The following is a 20826-nucleotide window of genomic DNA, read 5'->3' on the forward strand; positions in this document are numbered from 1 at the left end:
TCTTAAAATTGACAGGTTTGAGAAATACTGCTTTAGGAGAAAAACAAAGGGATTCTTTGAAGTATGTGCATATTTTACATTGAAATGCATAACATGACATACAAATATATAAGATGTTTGCTATTACTTGCAACCCAGAATGTGCATTTGGACTGCACTGAGATTGCTAATGCAAACTAGCTCGGACAATGAATGAGAGTATGGTCATTTCAGGAGAAAACAAGGTTAATGATAAGATACTAACATATTTTAAATGTCTTTAAATCATACACCATTAAAAAATCATGATTCAAAAATCTCCTTAAAAGAATGAAGTTTCATCAGCCTCTGCTACAAGCAGAATGCACATTACTTGCATTATAATCCAAAAATTCAAACCATATTTATTAGTTTTTTTTAAAAAAAAATCCACCTTTTTACTTTATAAATAACTCAAGGTGGCAAACATACATAATAAACCTTTGTCCTGACATCAGTGGGAAAAATTCTACCAAATCTGCAGGCTTTAACAACTTGCCATTCATCTAGTAGCCATAAGTAACAAAGAATTCTATACACAAGTGGATTGTACATTTTTCCATTTCTTTTTCACAAATCCATTCTTGATACTATATTGGAAGGAAATGAAGAGAACTGTGCCTCTAGCTCTACATTTCTAGGCCTCTTGCTTGGCAGAAAGTATTTAAAAAAAATAAAAGAATCTGCTCATTAGCTACTGCCTATATTAAATCAAAATAATAATAATAATAAGCAGCAGAACTCAATATGAATGAAGGCCAGCATCAACTGAAGAACTGGCAACTGTGATTTCACATTGTTGTGAACAGATAATAATCAGTCAATTGCAAAAGGCAGCTTTCCTCAGAACACCTTATATCTTGCGACAATACATCTAACACCATCAAACATCCACATCTGCCTTTCCCAGGTCCTTGGGAAGGAGTTGACAGGTGGACAAAAATATAAATCCAGTCTGAACATCTGGCTGACTGTGTGACAGACCATAATAATAATAACAACCAGCTTTTTTAATCCTGGCCTAAGAGAAGGAGCATCTAGCTTAGAAACATAGCAGAGAAAACCTTTAGCAAGTTAATCTACTTATCTTTTGTGGGCTTATTTTCAAGGCCAAATTAATGTCATCAAACTGCATTGTCTAATTATTACTATACGATATCCACAGAATCCATTCACAACAAAAGAAAGCAAATATTAGCCAAAAATCTTCTTCACTGTCCTAGGATGAAATAATTTAAAATAAATACATTAACTGAAAAGAAATCTATCCAAAATTAAAATTTGACCAGAAAAATAAAGTTTAAAAACATTTATTAACATGCCAGAAATGCTTGTCTGTATGTTGCCTTTTTTCCTTCATGTTCTTGCAGTGTTGACTTAAATTAACTGCTCAGGTAAGTTGCTTGTAAGGTGATTCAGGTTTGTGATTCTTTTCTATTCCTCTTGCAAAGAGTTTAATTAATTGGCAGTGAACTCTGAAAATGTAAGAAATGGTAAAATCTTCACATGATAAAATTCTATCAATTCTATCAATCTGCCAATCACTAATAAGAACAAAATCCTCTCAATTATTCAGTGTACGAAGCTATTCACAATGGCAATTTGAGATAGCAAATACAGCTATGTTTTGTGTTTTTCCTACTATATTTTTTATTTGGAGAAATGCCATAATAAATAAATGGAATCATCTAGCCCAAATTAAGATCTCTTCACATATACCTGTGTATCTCTTATTAGCTTTTAGACTGTCTGGATTGTTTCCAGCATCTCAAGTCCAAGTAACATATATTGGATTCAGGTATAAGTCAGATATAGAATTATTTGGGATTTGGCCTAGAATTTGTAAATAATAATATATATCTTAGTATATTATTTGAACCAAACCAATGGATGCAGGTTGCTCCCAACCCTAATTTTAAGATCAGTAACTCTTACTAGTATTCTGTGAATTTATCTAATCCCTTTTCAAAATTATTTACATGAGTAATGGTCACCAGATTCTGTAGTAATGAATTCCACAGGACTACGGTAATTAGGTATTGTTTAACCATGTTTGGTTGAACAAACCATCATATACTCTTTTTATCATCTACTTAGAACTGTGGCTGGGAAGATGATTTTTCAAAATAATTCATGAAAAAAAATTCTCCCTTCCTGAGAACTGCTACTGGAGGCAATAAATAGTCTAAAGTTCTGCTTAATAAAACCTCTTGACATTTTTTTAGGTGAGAGGATTAAAACTTTTTTTTTCATTAGGAGTGCAGAACGATGCATATGTAAAAAAGGTACCAGATCTCTATCTACAGTGGAAGTACACTGTCAATTTTAAAACCCCTCTTAGGTGAATTGCACTCTTAATCTCTTATTTGTAGATTCTTTTTTTTTAAAAGAAAGTTACTCACTTGACTTCAATAGTTGAACAATCCAGGGTCTCCCCATCACAGTTCCAGGTACTGCTGGGGGGAAGGCAGCAGCAAGCTGGGTGGTCTCTACAGAACTGACCAAAGTGTTTTTTCCGCATACCCTGGTCGTCATTGTCACCATTATCAAAATGCTTTGATGTAAAACGAAACTTTTTAATCCGATAAACCTCTACAAAGCTGAAGTCAAACTGCAGAGAAATTGTAGGAAGCAAATTACAGCATTTGTTGCCTTAAAAATTGTCAAAAGACATGTCAGTTTTCTGAGACTTTTTTTGTCTAAATAGCACTTAACTAAATTTTGTTTAAATGACACTTAGCACTACAATGTAAAATACAGTTAGGTGTACTCAGACATACAATAGGTTTAAGCATATCTAAGTCTAGATTCTGATAATTGTGCTATAAAATTCAATTTTCTGAACAACCTTTTCTTTACCAGTAGAATAAACTATACACTGCACACAAAACTATTTCTATAAATGAAGTAGGTGAAATATTTGCATTTGCTATAATTTTCATCTGAGCTACATTAAACTGATTGAATGCCACTAGAGTAGTACAAGTAATTCCCATGTTAAGGAATGACTTGAAGAAATCCCTAGATACGAAAGAGCAACCTGTTACAAAATTGTAGATAGTTCACCTGTTACAGTATTTTAAATGTTGGACATCTGACCAACAATGTGTTACAACACAAAATGGCAGATGGCATTCTCCTCTCTTGCGCTGATGAACTGCTGAAGCTGCGCAATACTTTCATCAGCATCATTGAAAAAGTGCATGTGCTTTTAGTGCAGTATACAAGTTGTTTTCAACAGTTCACAAAAGTACTACGTGGCTTCAGTAGTCCGTCGGCTCCAGGAAGGAGAATGCCATCCGCCATTTTGAATCGGATCACTTTGCCTGCAGGAAAAGTGAGGGATTGAATTCTAGCAGATGGTGAGAAATGAAATTCCAGTGTTTTCTCCTTGCTGAAAGTCTGTTTCTCATATAACTCAGTTTTAAGGCATAAAACCTAAAGTTGTAAGTTTAAAATTTTACAAAAAGCTTTGTAAACATTGTTGTTGCTCCTTCCTGATATGAAGAAGTACAAGTACAGTAACCTGTTCCAACTTAAATACAAATTTGGGTTACAGGCAGAATTAAGGAATGGAAGTGTTTGTTCTCTGCAGACTATCTGTAGAACATATATGTTACATAAAGGTAACTTTTAGATCTTCTCCTTCAATTCTATGAACATTATGTCCCATTTACAGATGAAAAGCTGTGAAATACTGTCTAACACAGGCATGTCAAACTTGCGACGTCATGTGATGTCGCACAACATATTGGGACTTTTCCCCCATTGCTGGCAATGGGGTGGGTGCGGTTTCGGCGTGACGCATCTGGCCCGTGAGTCGACAGTTTGACATGCCTGGTCTAATGCTATCCAGAGAACATTATGTAAAGAGGGATACAATTGTAAAACTAAAATAACTAGGTTATTAGGCCTAGCTGCAGGGAGGGCAAAGAATTAAATGTTGAAATACTACCCCTTACATATTTGCGGGCAGCATTACAACACAAGTATGAAAGGGTGTAACTTGTATCATGGCATTACAATGCATGATTCATCACTTTGCATGTTTCATGCAAACTCGGAATATATTAAGGACCCTGTTGGTTTTACTATTAGCTGATTAATCATCCCTGGCTGATGTTTGTACTTATTTATTTTGTGGATGTTTTTACTGTTTCAATGATTTGTAATTGTTTTGTTTTATAATTTTAGAATTGTAAGCTGCCCAGAGTCACTTGGTTCAGTTGGTTGGCTATAAAAAAATTGAATGAATAAATAAATAAAATACAGCCCCATCCATGGAGTGGTAAGGACTAAGCAGCATTAGTGAAAATAACCAATCAATTAGTCTCCCTCCTTCTGAAAAGGACACTTAGCTAGAGGGTGATGGGATGAAGCATTCTCTGAGCTGTAAGTTCTAGAAAGTCTAGATTTTATCCACACTTCTTATAAGTTATGCAATTGTTCTGTTTTGTGCTTCACCACAAGACTATTAATCTACATCCGATTGTGCCACCGTTCCAATTGTGAAGATATACTGTTACAGAGCAAAATACGCACCTGATCATGCTGGTTTGTATGCCTTAAGAGGTATCTTAGAAAATTTAATCGGGAACATTTACGAACTAGAATGAGGTCTGCAGAGCCATCCGCCAGGTGAGCAGCTGGTGAAAGGCCTTTAGGACTCCGTGGACAGGCACAGCTAATATTTACAGCATTGATGGCTAGAAACTTCCCTCTAATAACTTTCCATTCTCCTTCCTCATCCCCTGAAAGAGATATATTTGCATGTTGCTCTTGCTATTATCTGGATTCTGAGCTATGTTTTAAGACATGCTTGACTCCATAAAGGGTGAAGTAATGGGTGGCCATTTTCCCAACCTTACATCTCCCAGATGTATCAGGAACGGTAACTGAGGTTCTAATCAAACTGAGTTTTATGACTGCTTTTCTTTCAAAATAAATTGAGTGATTTTTGCAATTTTTTAAAAAAAATTTTTAAATATAATATAATATAAGCGTTAATATAATGCATAACTCAACCCAAGGTCCTTGGCAAAACAGGACTGCAGAGACTCACCTGCACTGTTAACTAGAATCCAAATTTGGATATTTGTGCTGATTTCTTCTCAAAAGCTCTAAAATTACTGATAAATCCCTAAGTCTCATATAGGTCGTCCTCCACTTACAACCATAATTGGGCCCAGAATCTCGGTTGAGTGAAGCAGTCATTACGTCAGACACCACATGATCACTGCTCTCAACAATCACAATCCCAGCTCTCCCAGTTGTAGTTGTTAAGTGACCACATAGGGGCTGGAGAGAGGACCTGGGTGTTCTACCACATCTGAGAGGCCTCAACCCTCTTCCTGACCAACCTGGAGAACAATCACAAGAATGACAGTGTTTGCTAGTGTTTGGCCAGATTTGAGGTCCCTTCCTCAAGTGCACTGGGAGATTTTGGAGGGAAAATGCCTTGGCATGCTGTAAGAACAGAACTTTGGAAGTGAAAGTGCAAGCAAACCGCAGCTTTCTGAAAGGCTCAAAATGCTGGCCTTCACTAGCATTTTTTGCCAGATTTGAGGTCGTTCCGCCAACTTGTGGAAGGAATTTCTTCCCTCTGCATTGAAAAGAGTGGAAATCCCTTGGTGTGCTGGGGGAACAGACCTCAAATCCAATATCCCCTCCCCTGGCAAACTTCCCTGTTGATTCCCTCATTGACATTTTGGGGAAGCCAGCAGAGAATGTTGCAAATGGTGATCCTATGCTGCAGATTGTAAATGCAAACGGGTTTGTGGTCATGTGACCAGAAGGTCCAGTCCAACATTTTACAATGCCTGGATGTGATTTTACAGGCCATAAAGTACTCAACCGTTTGTAGCCCATCAGGCTGGAAACGGCTGGTAAATGACTGGTTGTACGTTGCGGATTATCTGTATTTCTTTACTGCTTTTTATATCTATAATCTGTCTTCCAAGAGTTCAAGGCAGCCTACATTGTCCTTTTTCTTCTAGTATAGTCCAGATGGCTGGACTGTTTTTCTTATCATGCCCAACCAATTGTGGTAATGTACAGAGGAGACAAGACTTGAAGTTTTTCAAAGGCTACTTGCTATCCCTAGTTCAGGGATATTTAACGTTTTATGCTTCCCATATCCCAAACATTTCCATTACGCTTTTTTTTCAATATTGGCATGGACTTGAAATAGAATTTAAACCAAGGAGAATACTCAGTCTGGCCAGTTCTTGTACTTCAACTGAAATCAGAAATCTTTAATGGCATGGAGTGAAGCACAATCATGCTGTTTCTTGATGAGCTGAGAACCCAGCTGAAAACTGGAAATCTACTTGATAATATCAACAGTAAAGGAACAAGCAGTCAAGAAATATGCCATGGGCTAGTACTTGGTAGAATAGCCATGAAGACCTCAGAAGAGTTATTCCGATGCTGTCATGTGTCTACACTTACAAAGATCGGAATAGTGCAAGCAATGGTTTTCTATTGCGACAGTCTAAGGCAGGGGTCCCCAACCCCTGGTCCATGGACCGGTACCAGGCTGCGGCATGCTAACAACTGGTCCGCACGAACAAAGTCCCATCTGCGGGATGCAGGCAGCACATGAAACCACGCCCCCTCCGGTCCGCGGAAAAAACTCTCTCCACGTAACTGGTCCCTGGTGCCCAAAAGGTTGGGGACCTCTGGTTCTAAGGAACCAAAAGTTGGACTTCGAAGAAGTAGGACAGAAAGTGGCTTTTACACCAAGAAAAATACAAACAGATTTCAGCATTACTTTAACTCCAAAGTTGGTAATTGAATACACTGCATTTACCATAGTTTCACAAACTGTACCAAATTGAAGCATCTGCTATAAATCAGCATTTATACTGAATGATAATAAATCTGAAAAAAACCTGTCTGATCATAAACTCCTCTGAATTTTCCTTGGGCTTCTACAGCAGTTAAATTAATTCTTTTCTTGTTCTGATTTGGAATCTGTCTTTATACTTGTCATCCAAATAAAAGAGGTATTCGAAACTAACTGAGCAAATCTAACCATTAACAAACAAGGTTCTACAAACTACAAAGTTACTTTTAATCTCCTTTTCCGTTTTCTTCTGTTGTTTCTCCAGCTGTAGTTTACTTTGCTTGCAAATCCGGCACCTGGACAACAAAAATAACAACTTCAGTATTGAAAATATATCAGAGGTATTAAAAAATTAATTTAATTTTTAATTAATTAAATTTTAATTTAATTTAATTTAATTTAATTAATCAACATGACAGCCTATGACTCACTGAGTCTTTGTTTCAGAGCTATTTCCTTACCAAATTCCTCAATGCCTTCAATAATGGCAGAGCTTCTAACGTACTGCCTTCATTGAAAAAGCTCTTAAAAATTTAGGGAGATATTCAGAGATGTATTTGTCTTGAAAAAAGCCCATGTTGAACTGTACAGCACAATCAGTTAGGAGTCAGAGGCAATGTTTTGTATTATGTCATTAAATGTTTTGTAAAATTTTCCAAATTTCAATTCCACAGGAGTCATGGGTTCTGAATTTATAGAATGTATTCTGTAAGTTACTCCATGTGAGTTACCTTGGTTCAAAATATCTTTCTCTACGGTCCAATTAACGTTTACACACAGGCAAGCATGAGAATTTTAGTAATACATACGTACATATACCTAAACACACACATATATATTCACACACATGTGTCTGTGTATATAAATGAATGACTTCTCTGCAGACAAAATGGATTTAACAGGACACCATTCATTTTGCTGCATGATACCGTGTCATAAGTAGCATTTCAAATGTTTTAATTTACATAAGCAGAAAATTTCATGCCTGATGATTTAGAATCGTCTTTGTGAATCCTTGGCATGATTAACTCAACTTCTTTTTTTACATTCTTAAAATTTAGCCAAATTAGCAAATGTATTCCTGTCTTTCTACTCGACAGGCGCTCGAAGTGAACTGAATGATTTAGCCTACCCAGTTCTGCAGGGTTTCTTATCTCTTGGAGAGCCCATGGCATGTGCTGCTGGTAAAAGAGATACTGTTCCCTCGTAGTAATGATGGGAGAGGAAAGTCTTGAAACCTTGGGAGAAAAAAAAATGGAAGAAAGCATTAATTCTTGCTTTGTCTTCTACCTATTCTCCCACAGAGCTGGAAGAGAACAAATATTTTACATCTGCTCACTATTCTGTGGATGTTTCCTACTACTTGCTCTCCCAGTGCCCCAAATAAGCACTTTTTAATGCAACCTCTTGGTATTGTCTACATCAGGGGTATCAAACTGGCGGCCCACAGGTCGGATGCGTCACGTGTAAGCCATGTTCACCCTGGCTCCACAAAGGCAAAAATGTCACGATACGTCATGTGACGCAATCAGGTTTGACACCCATGGTCTACATGTTCCCTTTACATAAAGGCCACTGTTTGTGGGTTAAATTTCCACCTCTGCACTCAGTATTAGTGTGGTTATCCACTGGTCTCTTTTCCCTGGAGAGTCATTCTCTAGAGCAGAGGTCCCCAACCTTTTGGGCACCAGGGACCGGTTCCGTGGAGAGAGGTTTTTCTGCGGGCCAGAGGGTATGTGATTTTGTGTGCTACCTGCATCCCGCGGATGGGGCTTTGCTTGTGCAGACCAGTTGCTGGCATGCCGCGGCCCGGTACTGGTCCACGGACCAGGGGTTGCGATCCCTGCTCTAGAGCCGTATCTATCACTTTTTTTTCTTAGTAAATCTCCTTTAGGTACCATCTAAATGTGCTCTGTAGACTTTCCTGACTTGGAGACTCAATGATTCGGAAAGAAATGCCTGCCATGTCTTCCACACCCTGATTATTCAGACACAGAACGGATATCAAGTACAACAGAGGAGTGACCTGATCAACCAGTACCAATCATAGGAACATATGATTTCCTTAACTAGACTGTTGAGTGCAGGCATCATTCTAAGAAATAAACTATGGCTTGTTAACAGCATTGGCTAAATTTACAAAATATGGTAAGCTAAAAACAAAACTAGCATTGTGTAGCCTAGAGCTATAGATGATCTGCATCAAACTAACATTCACTGCTTAAGCCACAAATGGCTGGGTTTAGGACAGAAAACTTTAAAGTTAAATCCAGGGTCAAGTCAACCTTCCATTAGGGAAAGTTGGCCCATCCTATCTCACCAGGTTGTTGATGGGGAAAAAAATTGTGCTAGAGTTAATACTCAGAGCTCCTGAAGAAAAAGTGGGATAAAGAAAAAAGTTCAAAAAGTTGAAAATTGTTAGATTTATATCTTATTTTTTTCTCCCAGGTGGTATACATGATGAATTGCCTTCATTTTTCTCCACAATAAGATCACAGTGGGAGATAGATTATCAATAGAAGGGAAGAAGTAGGTTATGAAGGAACCATAATGGCACAGTGGTTAGAATGCTGTATTGCAGGGTAACTCTGCCCACTGCCAGGAGTTCGATCCTGAGTGGCTCAAGATGGACTCAGCCTTCTATCCTTCTCAAGTTGGTAAATTGAGGACCCAGGTTGTTTGGGGCAATATGCTGACATTGTAAAACACCCATAGAGTGCTGTAAAGCACTATGGGGCAGTGTACTATATAAGTCTAAATGCTATTGCTATGTTAAGAGGGTGGCTTATTCAATGTCAACTAGTGATTCTATACTACAAGAGGGCTTGGACCGAGGTCTCTACAGTTCTAGTCCAAATCACTAACCACAAGATAACATGGGAACAATGATTTAATTAAATGTATTGCAATTTTAATAGAAAAGATTTAAAAAATGGTGGGGGAGGGGAAATCTGTTGGCTACTTGACATAAAAGATAGATGCTGAAGAGATACAAGATGTTACCTGAGAAGTCATATCTGGCAGGGCCCATCCAGCGTTTCTGTTCACTGTCTTTCAATACATCTCCATAAAAACCATATCCCAATAGTGATACACAGTATTTCAGAAATGTATTATTGCGATGTACTGAACAAACATCCAGAGGTTGATTATCTCCTATTAACAAGAGGTATTTCATTACTGAGTCACTGTAAAATTGTCTTATATTATAACATATAAGATATATTCATATATAAAATATTGTAAAATATAAAAAAATGTCTTATTTTTAAAATAAGACAGTCGGCAAAAAACTCCTATTTTCTTTATGTCTATAAAAATTATCAAAGAGATCTAAGCTAGAATTAAGGAGAAATGTCATGACAGTGAGAACAACTGATCAGTGGAATGACTTGCTTCCAGAAGTTGTAGGTACTCCATCACTGGAGACTTTCAAGAAGATATTGGATAAGCATTTGCCCAGAATGGTATAAGGTTTCCTGCTTGAGCAGGAGAGTGGACTAGAAGACCTCCAAAGTTCCTTCCAATCCTTTTATTCTATGTTCTAGTTATAGTGAGAAGCATTACAATGCTCCTGTACTAGGATAATGACCACTCTATCCTATTTATGACTAAAATGGAATGAAGGAGGAAAATACACACAGCCTGAAAATATATCCTGGCAAACCAGGATACCTGGAATAGTGATTGTGCAGAAGTGATAGTTGTGTGCAACCAACTATTAATCAGCTAGAAGTTGCTCACCTACAAGGGCAAAAAATAACCTCAATAAGGAATGCATAACACAATGCTTCTATAGAACAAATGATACTAACATTGTGGTGTCTGTCATCTGTGCTTTTGAGTCATAGGTGGCTATAAACTGAAGTGGTTCCTCAGTATAACTTTCTGCCAGCAGAATGCTTTCATGGTCAGGTCCAACTGCCACATCTTCTATGCCACCACTGTATCATAAATTTTAGTGGAATAGCAAGGCTCCTGCAAAATCCTCAGCTGGCATTAGTGGCATCTTAATAGTCAGCAACTCTGTTTTGGTTTTGCATTTGATTTTTTTTTTCATTTGCCAATAGTAGTAACGATACAGGAAAACTTCTTAGAGTGTTTAAAATTGTGTCCATGAGCCCGAAAGCAAACTAATACTTACCCACAATGATATGTAATGCAGATGTTACTGGATCATTGATGCCGACTGTTGCATAGCATATGCAATCGGTCGAACCTGGAAAGTAAGTGAACTTTACATTGTCTGTAAATCAAAACATTATGAAGACAAAGATCACCTTAACTGAGGATTAAGTTGCCAAAGAGAGCTGCAGATTTCACTTGTTTGGTCAGTTGTGTGGCTTCTGGGAACTACCAGATTATGCTGGTAGAGACCTTGGGAGACCGAACAAGAAATGCTATGAAGGGAATGGTCATCCAATGGAGTACATCACAGGTGTCAAACTCGCTGCGTCATGTGACATGACGTATCGTGACTTTTTTTGGATTGCCGAAGCTGGGGTGGCGGCCTCAGCATGATGCAACCGGCCCGCGGGCCGGCAGTTTGACACCCCTGGAGTGCATGGTCCTCAGCTGCATAATGAGCAGAAAAAGAGGCTCAGGAAGAGCACTCCCTTGCTTCTCAGGATATTAAGGAGAATGTGGGAGATTTATACTTTCAGGTTTGCAAGATTCTATTAATGTAGCTTTACAATAAAGTAGAACTAGCTCATCTGGTTGTGTTTCCAGGCTGGTTTAACTGGGAAGGCTAACAAACTGGTACTCTTTGCCAAGACTGGAGCAAAATAACTATATTTAATATGTACTTTAAACAAAAAAATCGATTTGTCAGATAGACAAATAAAAATGTAAATAAAAAGTGAATAATAAAAGTGTTAAAAAAAGTAAAAAGATAGACTAAGCCAGGGGTAGGCAACCTTGGCTCTTTTATGACTTGTGGACTTCAACTCCCAGAATTCTTGAGCCAGCATGGCTGGCTCAGGAATTCTGGGAGTTGAAGTCCACAAGTCATAAAAGAGCCAAGGTTGCCTACCCCTGGACTAAGCCAACTATATTTTTGGTTACTTTTTACACAACAGTGACTGCCAATAGATCCTCTGCAAGAGAATTAACATCAAGGCAGAGTCAACTGATTCCAGTGGAATACATCAACAGCACAGGCTGCCAGACCTCCAGAAAGCACAGGTTTAATTGGATTGACTGTTGATTTGAACACTGACCCCCTTCTAACAGAAACTATAATTCACAATGGATTATAAGCAACAGAGGTATATTTTCAGGCAGAAAATAAAGAGCAGGGGAAATCAATTTTCTGGGGAAAGCGTCTTTCTTCCAATCCTTTAGAAAGGTATATTCTTGAAACCAGATTGAAATCTAGTGCTCAATTGTAAAATAAGAGCAGCCAGAGATTAAAAAATAAACTCCCTTGAAAATGATGTAGAAACTACAATTAAGCCAAGACAGTGCTGGGTTGGAGTACCATATTTGGCTGCAAAAATTCAGCTGATGGCTAGTTGGCAGCAAAAGATACAGAAGACTCTCTCTCTTTGCTGGCCAGGAGAGTGGGGTTTTTTGCAGCCCAGATCGACTGCCCTAGCATTAGGCCCTGGTTTGCTTTCCCCTTCCATGCAAATGCTCTTTTCAAGATTTAAAGTTCTTCAAAATTTAAAGTTTTTTCTTCACCTGTGCCTTCACACATAATAATGACAAGCCTCCATAACACAGTCTGAAATACAGCAGATGGCTGTTGGGAATGCAATGGGAAATTGGGAATGCTCTAACTATGAAAGAATACACATCTAACATTTATACTAAAGAGTCAGTGTTTCCAAGCTTTTTAATCCTCCTTAAATAGTTTTAAATTGTGGTGGATATGTATTTCTTCCTGCTGTTTCCTCTCTATATTGTGGTCTTTTAATTTGTTTTTATCGTAAGTTTAATTTTGTTGAGAGTTGCCCTAGGAATTTCCTATTGATTCCATCTATGAATAACTGAGTAATTCTGTGCTCACTATGCAAAGAGGTTTAGGACACAGGCAAATAGTCATATGCTTGTTGACTAAATAAGTATACATTTATAAGGTGATTTCTCATACTGACCTGCCAATGGTTTGCATTGGATGAGTTACTCAGGTTAGTCAAAGGATAAGCATATTTCTTTCAATTATATATTAACAATGTTTGTAGTTATCTGAACTGAATGTAACTAAAGCAAAAGCTCAGAAGGCCAATTTATAACAAAACCATGCTCTATACCAGTGACAGTGAACCTTTTAGAGACCGAGTGCCCCAAAACTGGCCCCACCCCTGCTCCACCTGCCCCTGCCCCGCCCCCACCTGGTCCCCCACCCCGCCTGCCCGCAGGGCCACTCACTGCCTCCAGGGCCTGCCGCAGATTGCCCAGGCAGCCCAGCAGCGCCATGGTGGCCACACCCTCTGCCCGCGCCCCGCAGCATCAACTGCGCGTGGTAGGACATGAGGGCAGAGTCTTGTCTACGCTGCCTGGCTGCCATGTCCTTGGCTGCACTGCTCCGTGTGGGCCATGCTTGGGGGGACTCTCCTCCAGGGGGGCGGCTGGTGAGGAGGTCGTGGGGGGAGGTGAGGCTGGGGTAAGGGCACATGTGCCCACAGAGAGGGCTCCAAGTGCCGCCTCTGGCACGCGTGCCATAGGTTCGCCACCACTGCTCTATACTGTATACTTTTCTTTCTTAGACCTTTTTATACTGCACTATACTGCTAATTAGCATAGTTTAGATATGCTACCAAGATCTCATGTGAGTTAGAGGCTAAAATTCGTTGTAAAATTGGACAATTCCATGAAAGGATTTTATGGATGCTGACAAATCATAAATCATATGATGTTTCTCGTTGGATTCATCCAATCAATAAGCTTGGATTGAATTTATAGAAGCTGAGGAGAACACTGCCTTTCCATTCATTTTCACTTCCAAATTTGACCTTCACATATGCATATGTGAACAAGTTTCAATAAATATTAGGCAATCTAAGCAAAGCCTATAGTTCTAGGCAAGATCTAGTATCTGTTGAGGCTCCTAGTTAACCATTATGCTGTTCCACATATATAATACTACTTTTTCATTTTGGTCCAAGGTGGTAAATACATGATAATAATGTACGGTAGAAGTTCACTATGTTGCAGTTCTTACCAGCAGGAATTATGCCAATCCTGAGACTGCATTGGACTAATTTTGCTTTGGGATTATTTTGATCTATGCCCGAATCCTTCTGAGATCTTCCAATTAGACCATGTATCACTTCACTGAACATTCCGTCCCCACCAACACAAACAACACTGCCGGAAAACACACAAATTAAAACTCACACAGACAGTCAATACATAAATGTGTCAAAGGACCCAATATGAAAATAATACAATTTTATTAAAAGTTATCTTTACGCTACACTATTTAGTCCCTCCCCACGAGGAAATGCATATTATTACTTGAAACAATTATTTAATGCATATTTAAAATAATTTAATGAGGCCGTGACAGGCATTTTTATTACTATTTTGGATATTTAAAAGTAATAATTTCTTGTTTCTCCTGCTCCTGCATTAACATCTCGTTATGGAAAGGGGTTATTGTTCTGTCAATGGTAAATTTCATCCACATTCTTGTCATTCATAAATACTTATCTTTCATAATCACTAGAGCCCATTGCTCTTCTCTCCAACTCTATGGTTTGTCTCTAATAGCAAAAGCTACTCAGGATGTACGTGCAGATGGGAAAGCTTGTCAACTGTCTATTCCCATGGGCAAGATGGGAGCCTTGTGAAGAGAGTAGCTCAGTGGGCAGATCTTTCCCATATATCTGATACTTTGTACCTCTTATGATTGGATATTGTGGCTAGACCCCAATTTCCCCATGATTGGTTCATATATCAATTACTACCCCAGCTGGATATGCCTACCCGTAGAAAAACTTCTTTCCTTGGCAAGGGTACTTACAAGATATCCTCCCCAAGGGGCCATCTCACATGGACAGATACCGCTGTATCTATAGTAAGTATGATTAGAACCATCTATTTATATAGGGATACTTTAAGGATTATATTGATTCCATGGATGGAGGTCCACTGAGAAATGTAATGGTACGATAAGAGCATATATAAAAATATTTAAAAAGTGTTCAATTTGTGATTTGTGAATTGTGATCACCAGCATCAATAGATCCAAGGCATGCATCCCTTTCTCATTCAGTAACATGCTTCTTTATGTTACAATTGGTCTGAGTAGCTGCCATGGCTCTTAAATTCTAATGCTTGGCTAATTATAATGTATGACTGGAAATATCAACCTTGTGCTCTCCCAAAATTTTAATTATAACTTCCTTAGGACTAGGAATTGTAAGTAACTATTTTAATTATTTGGAATTATTAATTATATAGCCCAAAGTTTCTAGAGAGACCAGTTTACCTCCTACTGATATACTGCACAGATTAGATGATAATTGCCCAACCAAGTGGAGGATCATGAGAGTTCAAGTTCAACACAGTTGAAAGGCACCAGATCACCCAACATTCATTTTGCTTGCTACCTATTTTAATTTGTGATTGTGAGTTGCTATGGAAGTTCTGGGATTGTTGTGATTCCGTGCCAGCCTGTGTTCCCAACAGCTGAGTCTGAGGAATCTGAGGAGGAGGTGGAGGAGGCCTTTGAGGGGCCGTCAGGGTCAGAGGGAGGCTCTGATTAATTACAGGACTCACGGCTTGATGAAGAGCCTGGCCCCTCCAGTCGTGTTTCTGATGAAGCTCAGCTGTGTGAGGAGCATGAGTCAGATTCGGAAGGCTCACACCTGGACTTGCTAATTGATGCTCGCAGACATCGTCAATTAGCACGAGAAAAACAACAGCAGTCAATGCGACAACTCCAAAGTAAAAGGAGAAGGCAATGAGAGGCAACGCCCTGGGACTGCTGTATAAAAAGGGGAGGTGTGGGCGGTGCTGGTTGCTGAAGGCAACCGTTTGCAAAGTGCTTCTTGGAATCCTGGTCTGTTCGTCTTGTTTGTAACGTGTTCCTGTGGACTATTTCCTTCCTTTGGACTTGAGTTTTGCTGTTTGTGTTTTGGACTTATTGACAGGTTTGTCACCCAAATAAAAGGGATTTTGTTTTGTTTTAAAGTCTCCAGCCTATTGTATCAGCAGGGGTTTGGTCCTTGTGCCTCTAACAAGGACGGCAATAGGCTGGGATAGAACAGGGGGTGCCGAAAGATGAGATATAACTAATGCAAAATAAACAAATACAGGTAGTCCTCATTTAACAAGCAGGGACTGGCAGCTCCATCACTAAGTGACATGATCATTAAGTGAGACTTCACATTACTGCGATGGAACCTCACTTCTCCTGTGCTAGTTAAGTGAATCATCCACAATCACCAAGTGCAACATCATGCAACCGTGACTTGTGAGTTTACTGCTGGCTTTTCCATTGACTGTTTAGTGGATGCCAGCTGTGAAGCATGCAAATGGCAATCACATGAACGTGGGATGCTGCGACAGTCATGCGAGGGCCAGTCATGAAGTTATTTTTACAGTACCACTGTAACTTTGGATGATCGCTAAATGGCAATTGTTAACTCAGATCTACCTGTAACTAAAAGTAAATAAAGTCAGATTCATTATGTATTTTATTAGATTTACATCTGCCTTTTAATCAGGACAAGATGCCGTATGTAGCATTCCACTCTCCTACCTTTTCCCGTAACAACAAGAATACCAACCCCTGTGAAGTAATAATAATAAATTAAAGTTATATGCCGCCCAACTCTCAACAAGTCTGGGCAGCTTTCTGGGTGGGGAGCCCAAAAGTCACCCAATAAGCTTCCATGGCTGAGGGCAGATTTGTATATGGATCAGGTCCAGGACAACTCCCTTTAGCTGTTTTGCTGCAGCTGACTTGCCTTGGTCAACTCACCACAGGACAATTCAACATGGGATAACTCAAGACAGGGACAAGTGAATTGCAATGGGCCTTGTTTTACTTTAGGTTTGAACTCTTGGAATGGGACAACTCTCCCTGGCTGTCTCACTCTGGCCAACTCGCCATGGCTAACTCACCACAGGACAACTTGCTGAGGGACAATGCAACGTGGGACAACTCAAGACAAGTGAATTGCAGCAGGCCTTGTTTTGCTTTAGGTTTGAACCTTCTCAAGTTAGAAATCCTCGAGGCTGGGCTGAGGAGTTCCAGCGGCCTGTCAGCCAACCCATGGAGCAAGCAGTCCTTGTGTGAATCCAGGCCACAGTGTATCCCGTGGGGCAGGACCAGTGCCTGAATGTCAGCAGAGCACTGGCCCTCGTAGACAGCACTCCAGGAATAGGCAGTGGCAGCAGGCCTCCTCTCAGATACACTCTGCCCTTGGCCTGGATCTGCACAGGGATTCCCCAGCATGCCACACCTGCTCCACAGCTTGGCTGCTGGGCCGCTGGAACTCCATGCTCTGGCTCATCCCAGCCTTGAGAACTTCTAACCTGAGAAGGTTCAAACCTAAAGCAAGACAAGGCCCACTGCAATTCACTTGTCTTATCCCATGTTGAATTGTCCCATGGCAAGTTGTCCTGTGGCGAGGTAACCATGGAGAATTGTCCTATGGTGAGAGGGAGACAGCTGAAGAGTTGTCCCATTCCGATCTGGATCTTCCTACTTCTAGTTCAACATCTGAACAGTTTGTGGAGCCCTATAAGACTGACCAACTCAGAATCACTTGGATTTCATGAAAAATCTTTATTTCTGGTAGGGTAATGTATCTTGCAAAAAGGAGCACAGTGGCTCACATGGTTAGGATGCTGGGTTGACAATTTGCAAGCCTGTGTTCAAAGCCCAAGGACTGCTCTGTGTCAGAGTGAGCTCCTGTCATTCGCTCCACCTGCTCACTTAGCCGTTTGAAGGCATGCGAACGCAAGTAGATAATTAAGTACCACTTTGGTGGGCTCATTAATGGGAACATGAAAAGAACCCCAAACTGGGCATCTCCTCAGCAACGGTAATGTCACCTGCTGATTCTTTCACCACAGTGTTTCCAACACGGTAGTAGTAGTAGTACGTATAATTGCAAGAATTACCAAAGTAATTCTCCCACATAACTTATACCAAGTGTGCTTAACAGCCAGCTTGGTATGTGGTGGCTGTGGGCCAGTTCATCTTCTTCAGCCCTAAGTGGCAAACCACTTCCAAAAACCTTTGGAAAACCTGTTTGGGCAGTTGCCAGGAGTCAACACAACTCAAAGATGCACACACACACACACACACACACACACTTAAGGGGGAGTTACTCTGAGTATCCTTTTGTGCTTTCCACTCCCTGGCCTCAATATTCCCTTCTGTAATAGGTCTATTCCCTCCCTGAACTGTCTTGCTCTCTCTTCTATATTCCCAAGATCTGTCAGGCTTTCCCTCATGCTACTGCTCTTTAATGAATCTCACGTTAATGGTAATTTTAAAAAAAATCTGTTTCCAGTGATTTGCTAGCATTGGGTATATCCCTTAATTTGGACACATAGGAATAATGTTGCTCCATGGAGTGTAAAACATATTTTGTCAGTGGGCTTCAGTGAAAAGTGGAGCTGAACCATGAATCTATGGAAAACTGCATTTGCTTTCCTGAGTCATTTTTTACTCAGGTGAACAAATGGAGTAAAGGACAGGTACTTAAACACAGTACAATCTTGTTTGATGCTTGGCTATGCAAAATGAGCTGGAATAAATGAGAGGAGCTCTCCCATTCATTCAAAGGAGACTTGCACAGGAATAAATATCAGCTTTGGCTACAGCACAAGTGTTTATGTGTCAGTGTCATTTTTTTTTACAAGCAAATCCAGTTAGCGTATTTAATGACTTGAGGTGATTCATTATGGAATTTGTTCTGTATTTGTCTGTGAAAGCAATGCATAGGCTCTGCTGTTTTAATCCAATTGTGGCAAAGCGTTGACCTTGTTACAGGTAAATGGAAGTCAAAACTATTAAAATGGTCTTACAGCATAAAATGTCTTCAAAGCTTTTTTTTTAAAAAAAATGATAGGGATGCATGCTTGGCAGGCAAAGAAAAATTTCATTTTAGAAAAATTTGTTTTTTTAGAAAAAAACAAAACTCAACAGTGGAGCAGATATCATTTGCAAAACTGCTAGGCTAGAGGAATGCTATGCTGACAGATTGAGCTGAAACTGTATGAAGTTAGCACAGACTGCTCTCCTTCAAAACAAAACTAATGTATGATTTAACTACAGCCTGCTTAGTCCTCCAAAAATTCAGTAATTTCTCTTAGCCTATTGCAACAAGAGGCAGAAAGTTATGCAGGTCAAGTTTAGCTGGAAGAAAATCCAAATTTTCTATCAGCTCTACATTTTTTGCCTTAACATCTATGGGAGGTGCTTGTCACCTCTATAAAGATATAAATATACATTTTCCAGTTGGAAATTTGGCAGCTTTACTTGGAAAAGCTTATATCCTGTGACAATACCTTTAATACCATCAAACATCCACATTTGCCTAATCCCAGTCCTTGAGAAGAACTCGTGGTGGTTAAAAATGCTAACTTCAGTCTGAACGTCTGGTGGTGCGTTGGCCCCCTTCTTTGTCACCAAGAATGCTTTTGCCCTCATACAGGCCTAGTAGCCATTTTTAGAAATAAATAGTGAAGAGCTGCTTTCAAACTAAGTGGCATGGAATAAAGAATAGAGGAGTTGGGCCAGGGGCGGGGGCCACGTTCTCGAATCAGAAGGAAGTTGCTTATGCATTTTGCACGTTAATATGCACGTGGCGTGAGTTAACAAATGGATGGCTTAGTCTGGATATGTCATGTAGGTTTGTGCTTTAGTGTGAATTTGTATCTTTTGCCTATGCGTATGTTTCTAAGCATCAGTTTGTCCGATAGGAAATATAAATGCTGTTTCTCATGGAAACACACAAAATAATGGGATTCAAAGTCTACTTTTGCCTTGCATGTATTACTTTTATTCGGGAACTGACTTGTTTTCAACTTCCCCAGTTTGCCTCTGAGATAACATTCCAAATAAGAAGCTCCATGTCAGATGTCTGTAAGAACACATCCAAGGAGTTTTCTTTGACAAGGCCCCATTGTAGATCTACATTGCAAATTCGAGAAACTATCCCAGAAAAGGCTAGGCATTTATGTAAATGCAAACAACATGTAAGTGGCTGTTGGAAGTTCAGCTCAATATGTATTTATTTATGAAATTTATATGTTGCCATATTTTGAGATATTTGCAGTTTTAAAGAGGCTTGGCTTTATTTGAAAGTGTGAGTATATTTATGGATATGTATGAGTGCATGTGTGAGCCTGTATGTGTGTATATGTGTATGTCATGTGCCTGCATGTGCATACTGTATGTGTACATCTATGGGTACAAGCAGGTTTTAGAATTTGTCAATATGTCCTTAACTTTCCTAACATTGGTTTTTATTTAATTTGCATGACCCTGCCTGACGGTTTTGCCTTTACAGTATTTTAACAAACTGGGAAGTTGCTTGGCTCTCCTGTACCCTTTGAAGACACTGAGCAGACACATGTGAACTCCACTTACATGCCCCACAACTTTCAGCAGGCTACAAACCCACCTCCGTTCCACAGAGCACAAAATGTAGTGCGTGTTACACTGAGCAGATAATGCAAAGCTGATTTTTTTTGGTTTATTTTTATGAATGCAGACAGGGAAGGTAGGCTAAACATAAGCTTGGAAAAACAGACAAATTCAGAAACAGACACCCCCCCAAGAAAAGCAGTCTGCAAATTGAAAAGAACAATTGACTTACAAAACAGTTTATCTGGGAGCATTATGGGAGGGGGAGTCAAAGAAGTCAAAATGGTAAACATAACTGCATGATCAAAGCCCTGCATGTTAAAAAAAGGATGAGGCTTCAATCATGTGGTTGTAGCCACCATCTTTACTGTTTTGACACACCCCCTTCCCCCATCCAGAA

At 39.6% G+C, this 20826-nt stretch overlaps 1 protein-coding gene across 1 annotated transcript in view; it reads right to left on the bottom strand.

Annotated features, from left to right (window-relative positions):
- Positions 1-1322: 1322 nt before the first annotated feature.
- The window catches only part of CERK (ceramide kinase), a 30733-nt gene continuing 11229 nt past the window's right edge, over positions 1323-20826 (bottom strand). Inside the window, exons 6-13 of the mRNA XM_015823498.1 lie at positions 14034-14179; positions 11010-11084; positions 9869-10021; positions 7998-8103; positions 7091-7161; positions 4561-4769; positions 2421-2629; positions 1323-1493 (exon numbers count right to left, since the gene is read on the bottom strand). Of these exons, the coding sequence (XP_015678984.1) occupies positions 1409-1493; positions 2421-2629; positions 4561-4769; positions 7091-7161; positions 7998-8103; positions 9869-10021; positions 11010-11084; positions 14034-14179 (1054 nt within the window). The 3' untranslated portion in view covers positions 1323-1408. The remainder of the gene's footprint in view (positions 1494-2420; positions 2630-4560; positions 4770-7090; positions 7162-7997; positions 8104-9868; positions 10022-11009; positions 11085-14033; positions 14180-20826) is intronic.

Source organism: Protobothrops mucrosquamatus, unplaced genomic scaffold (genome assembly GCF_001527695.2).
Source record: "Protobothrops mucrosquamatus isolate PMUCROS unplaced genomic scaffold, P.Mucros_1.0 scaffold1888, whole genome shotgun sequence".
NCBI classification, from domain to species: domain Eukaryota; kingdom Metazoa; phylum Chordata; class Lepidosauria; order Squamata; family Viperidae; genus Protobothrops; species Protobothrops mucrosquamatus.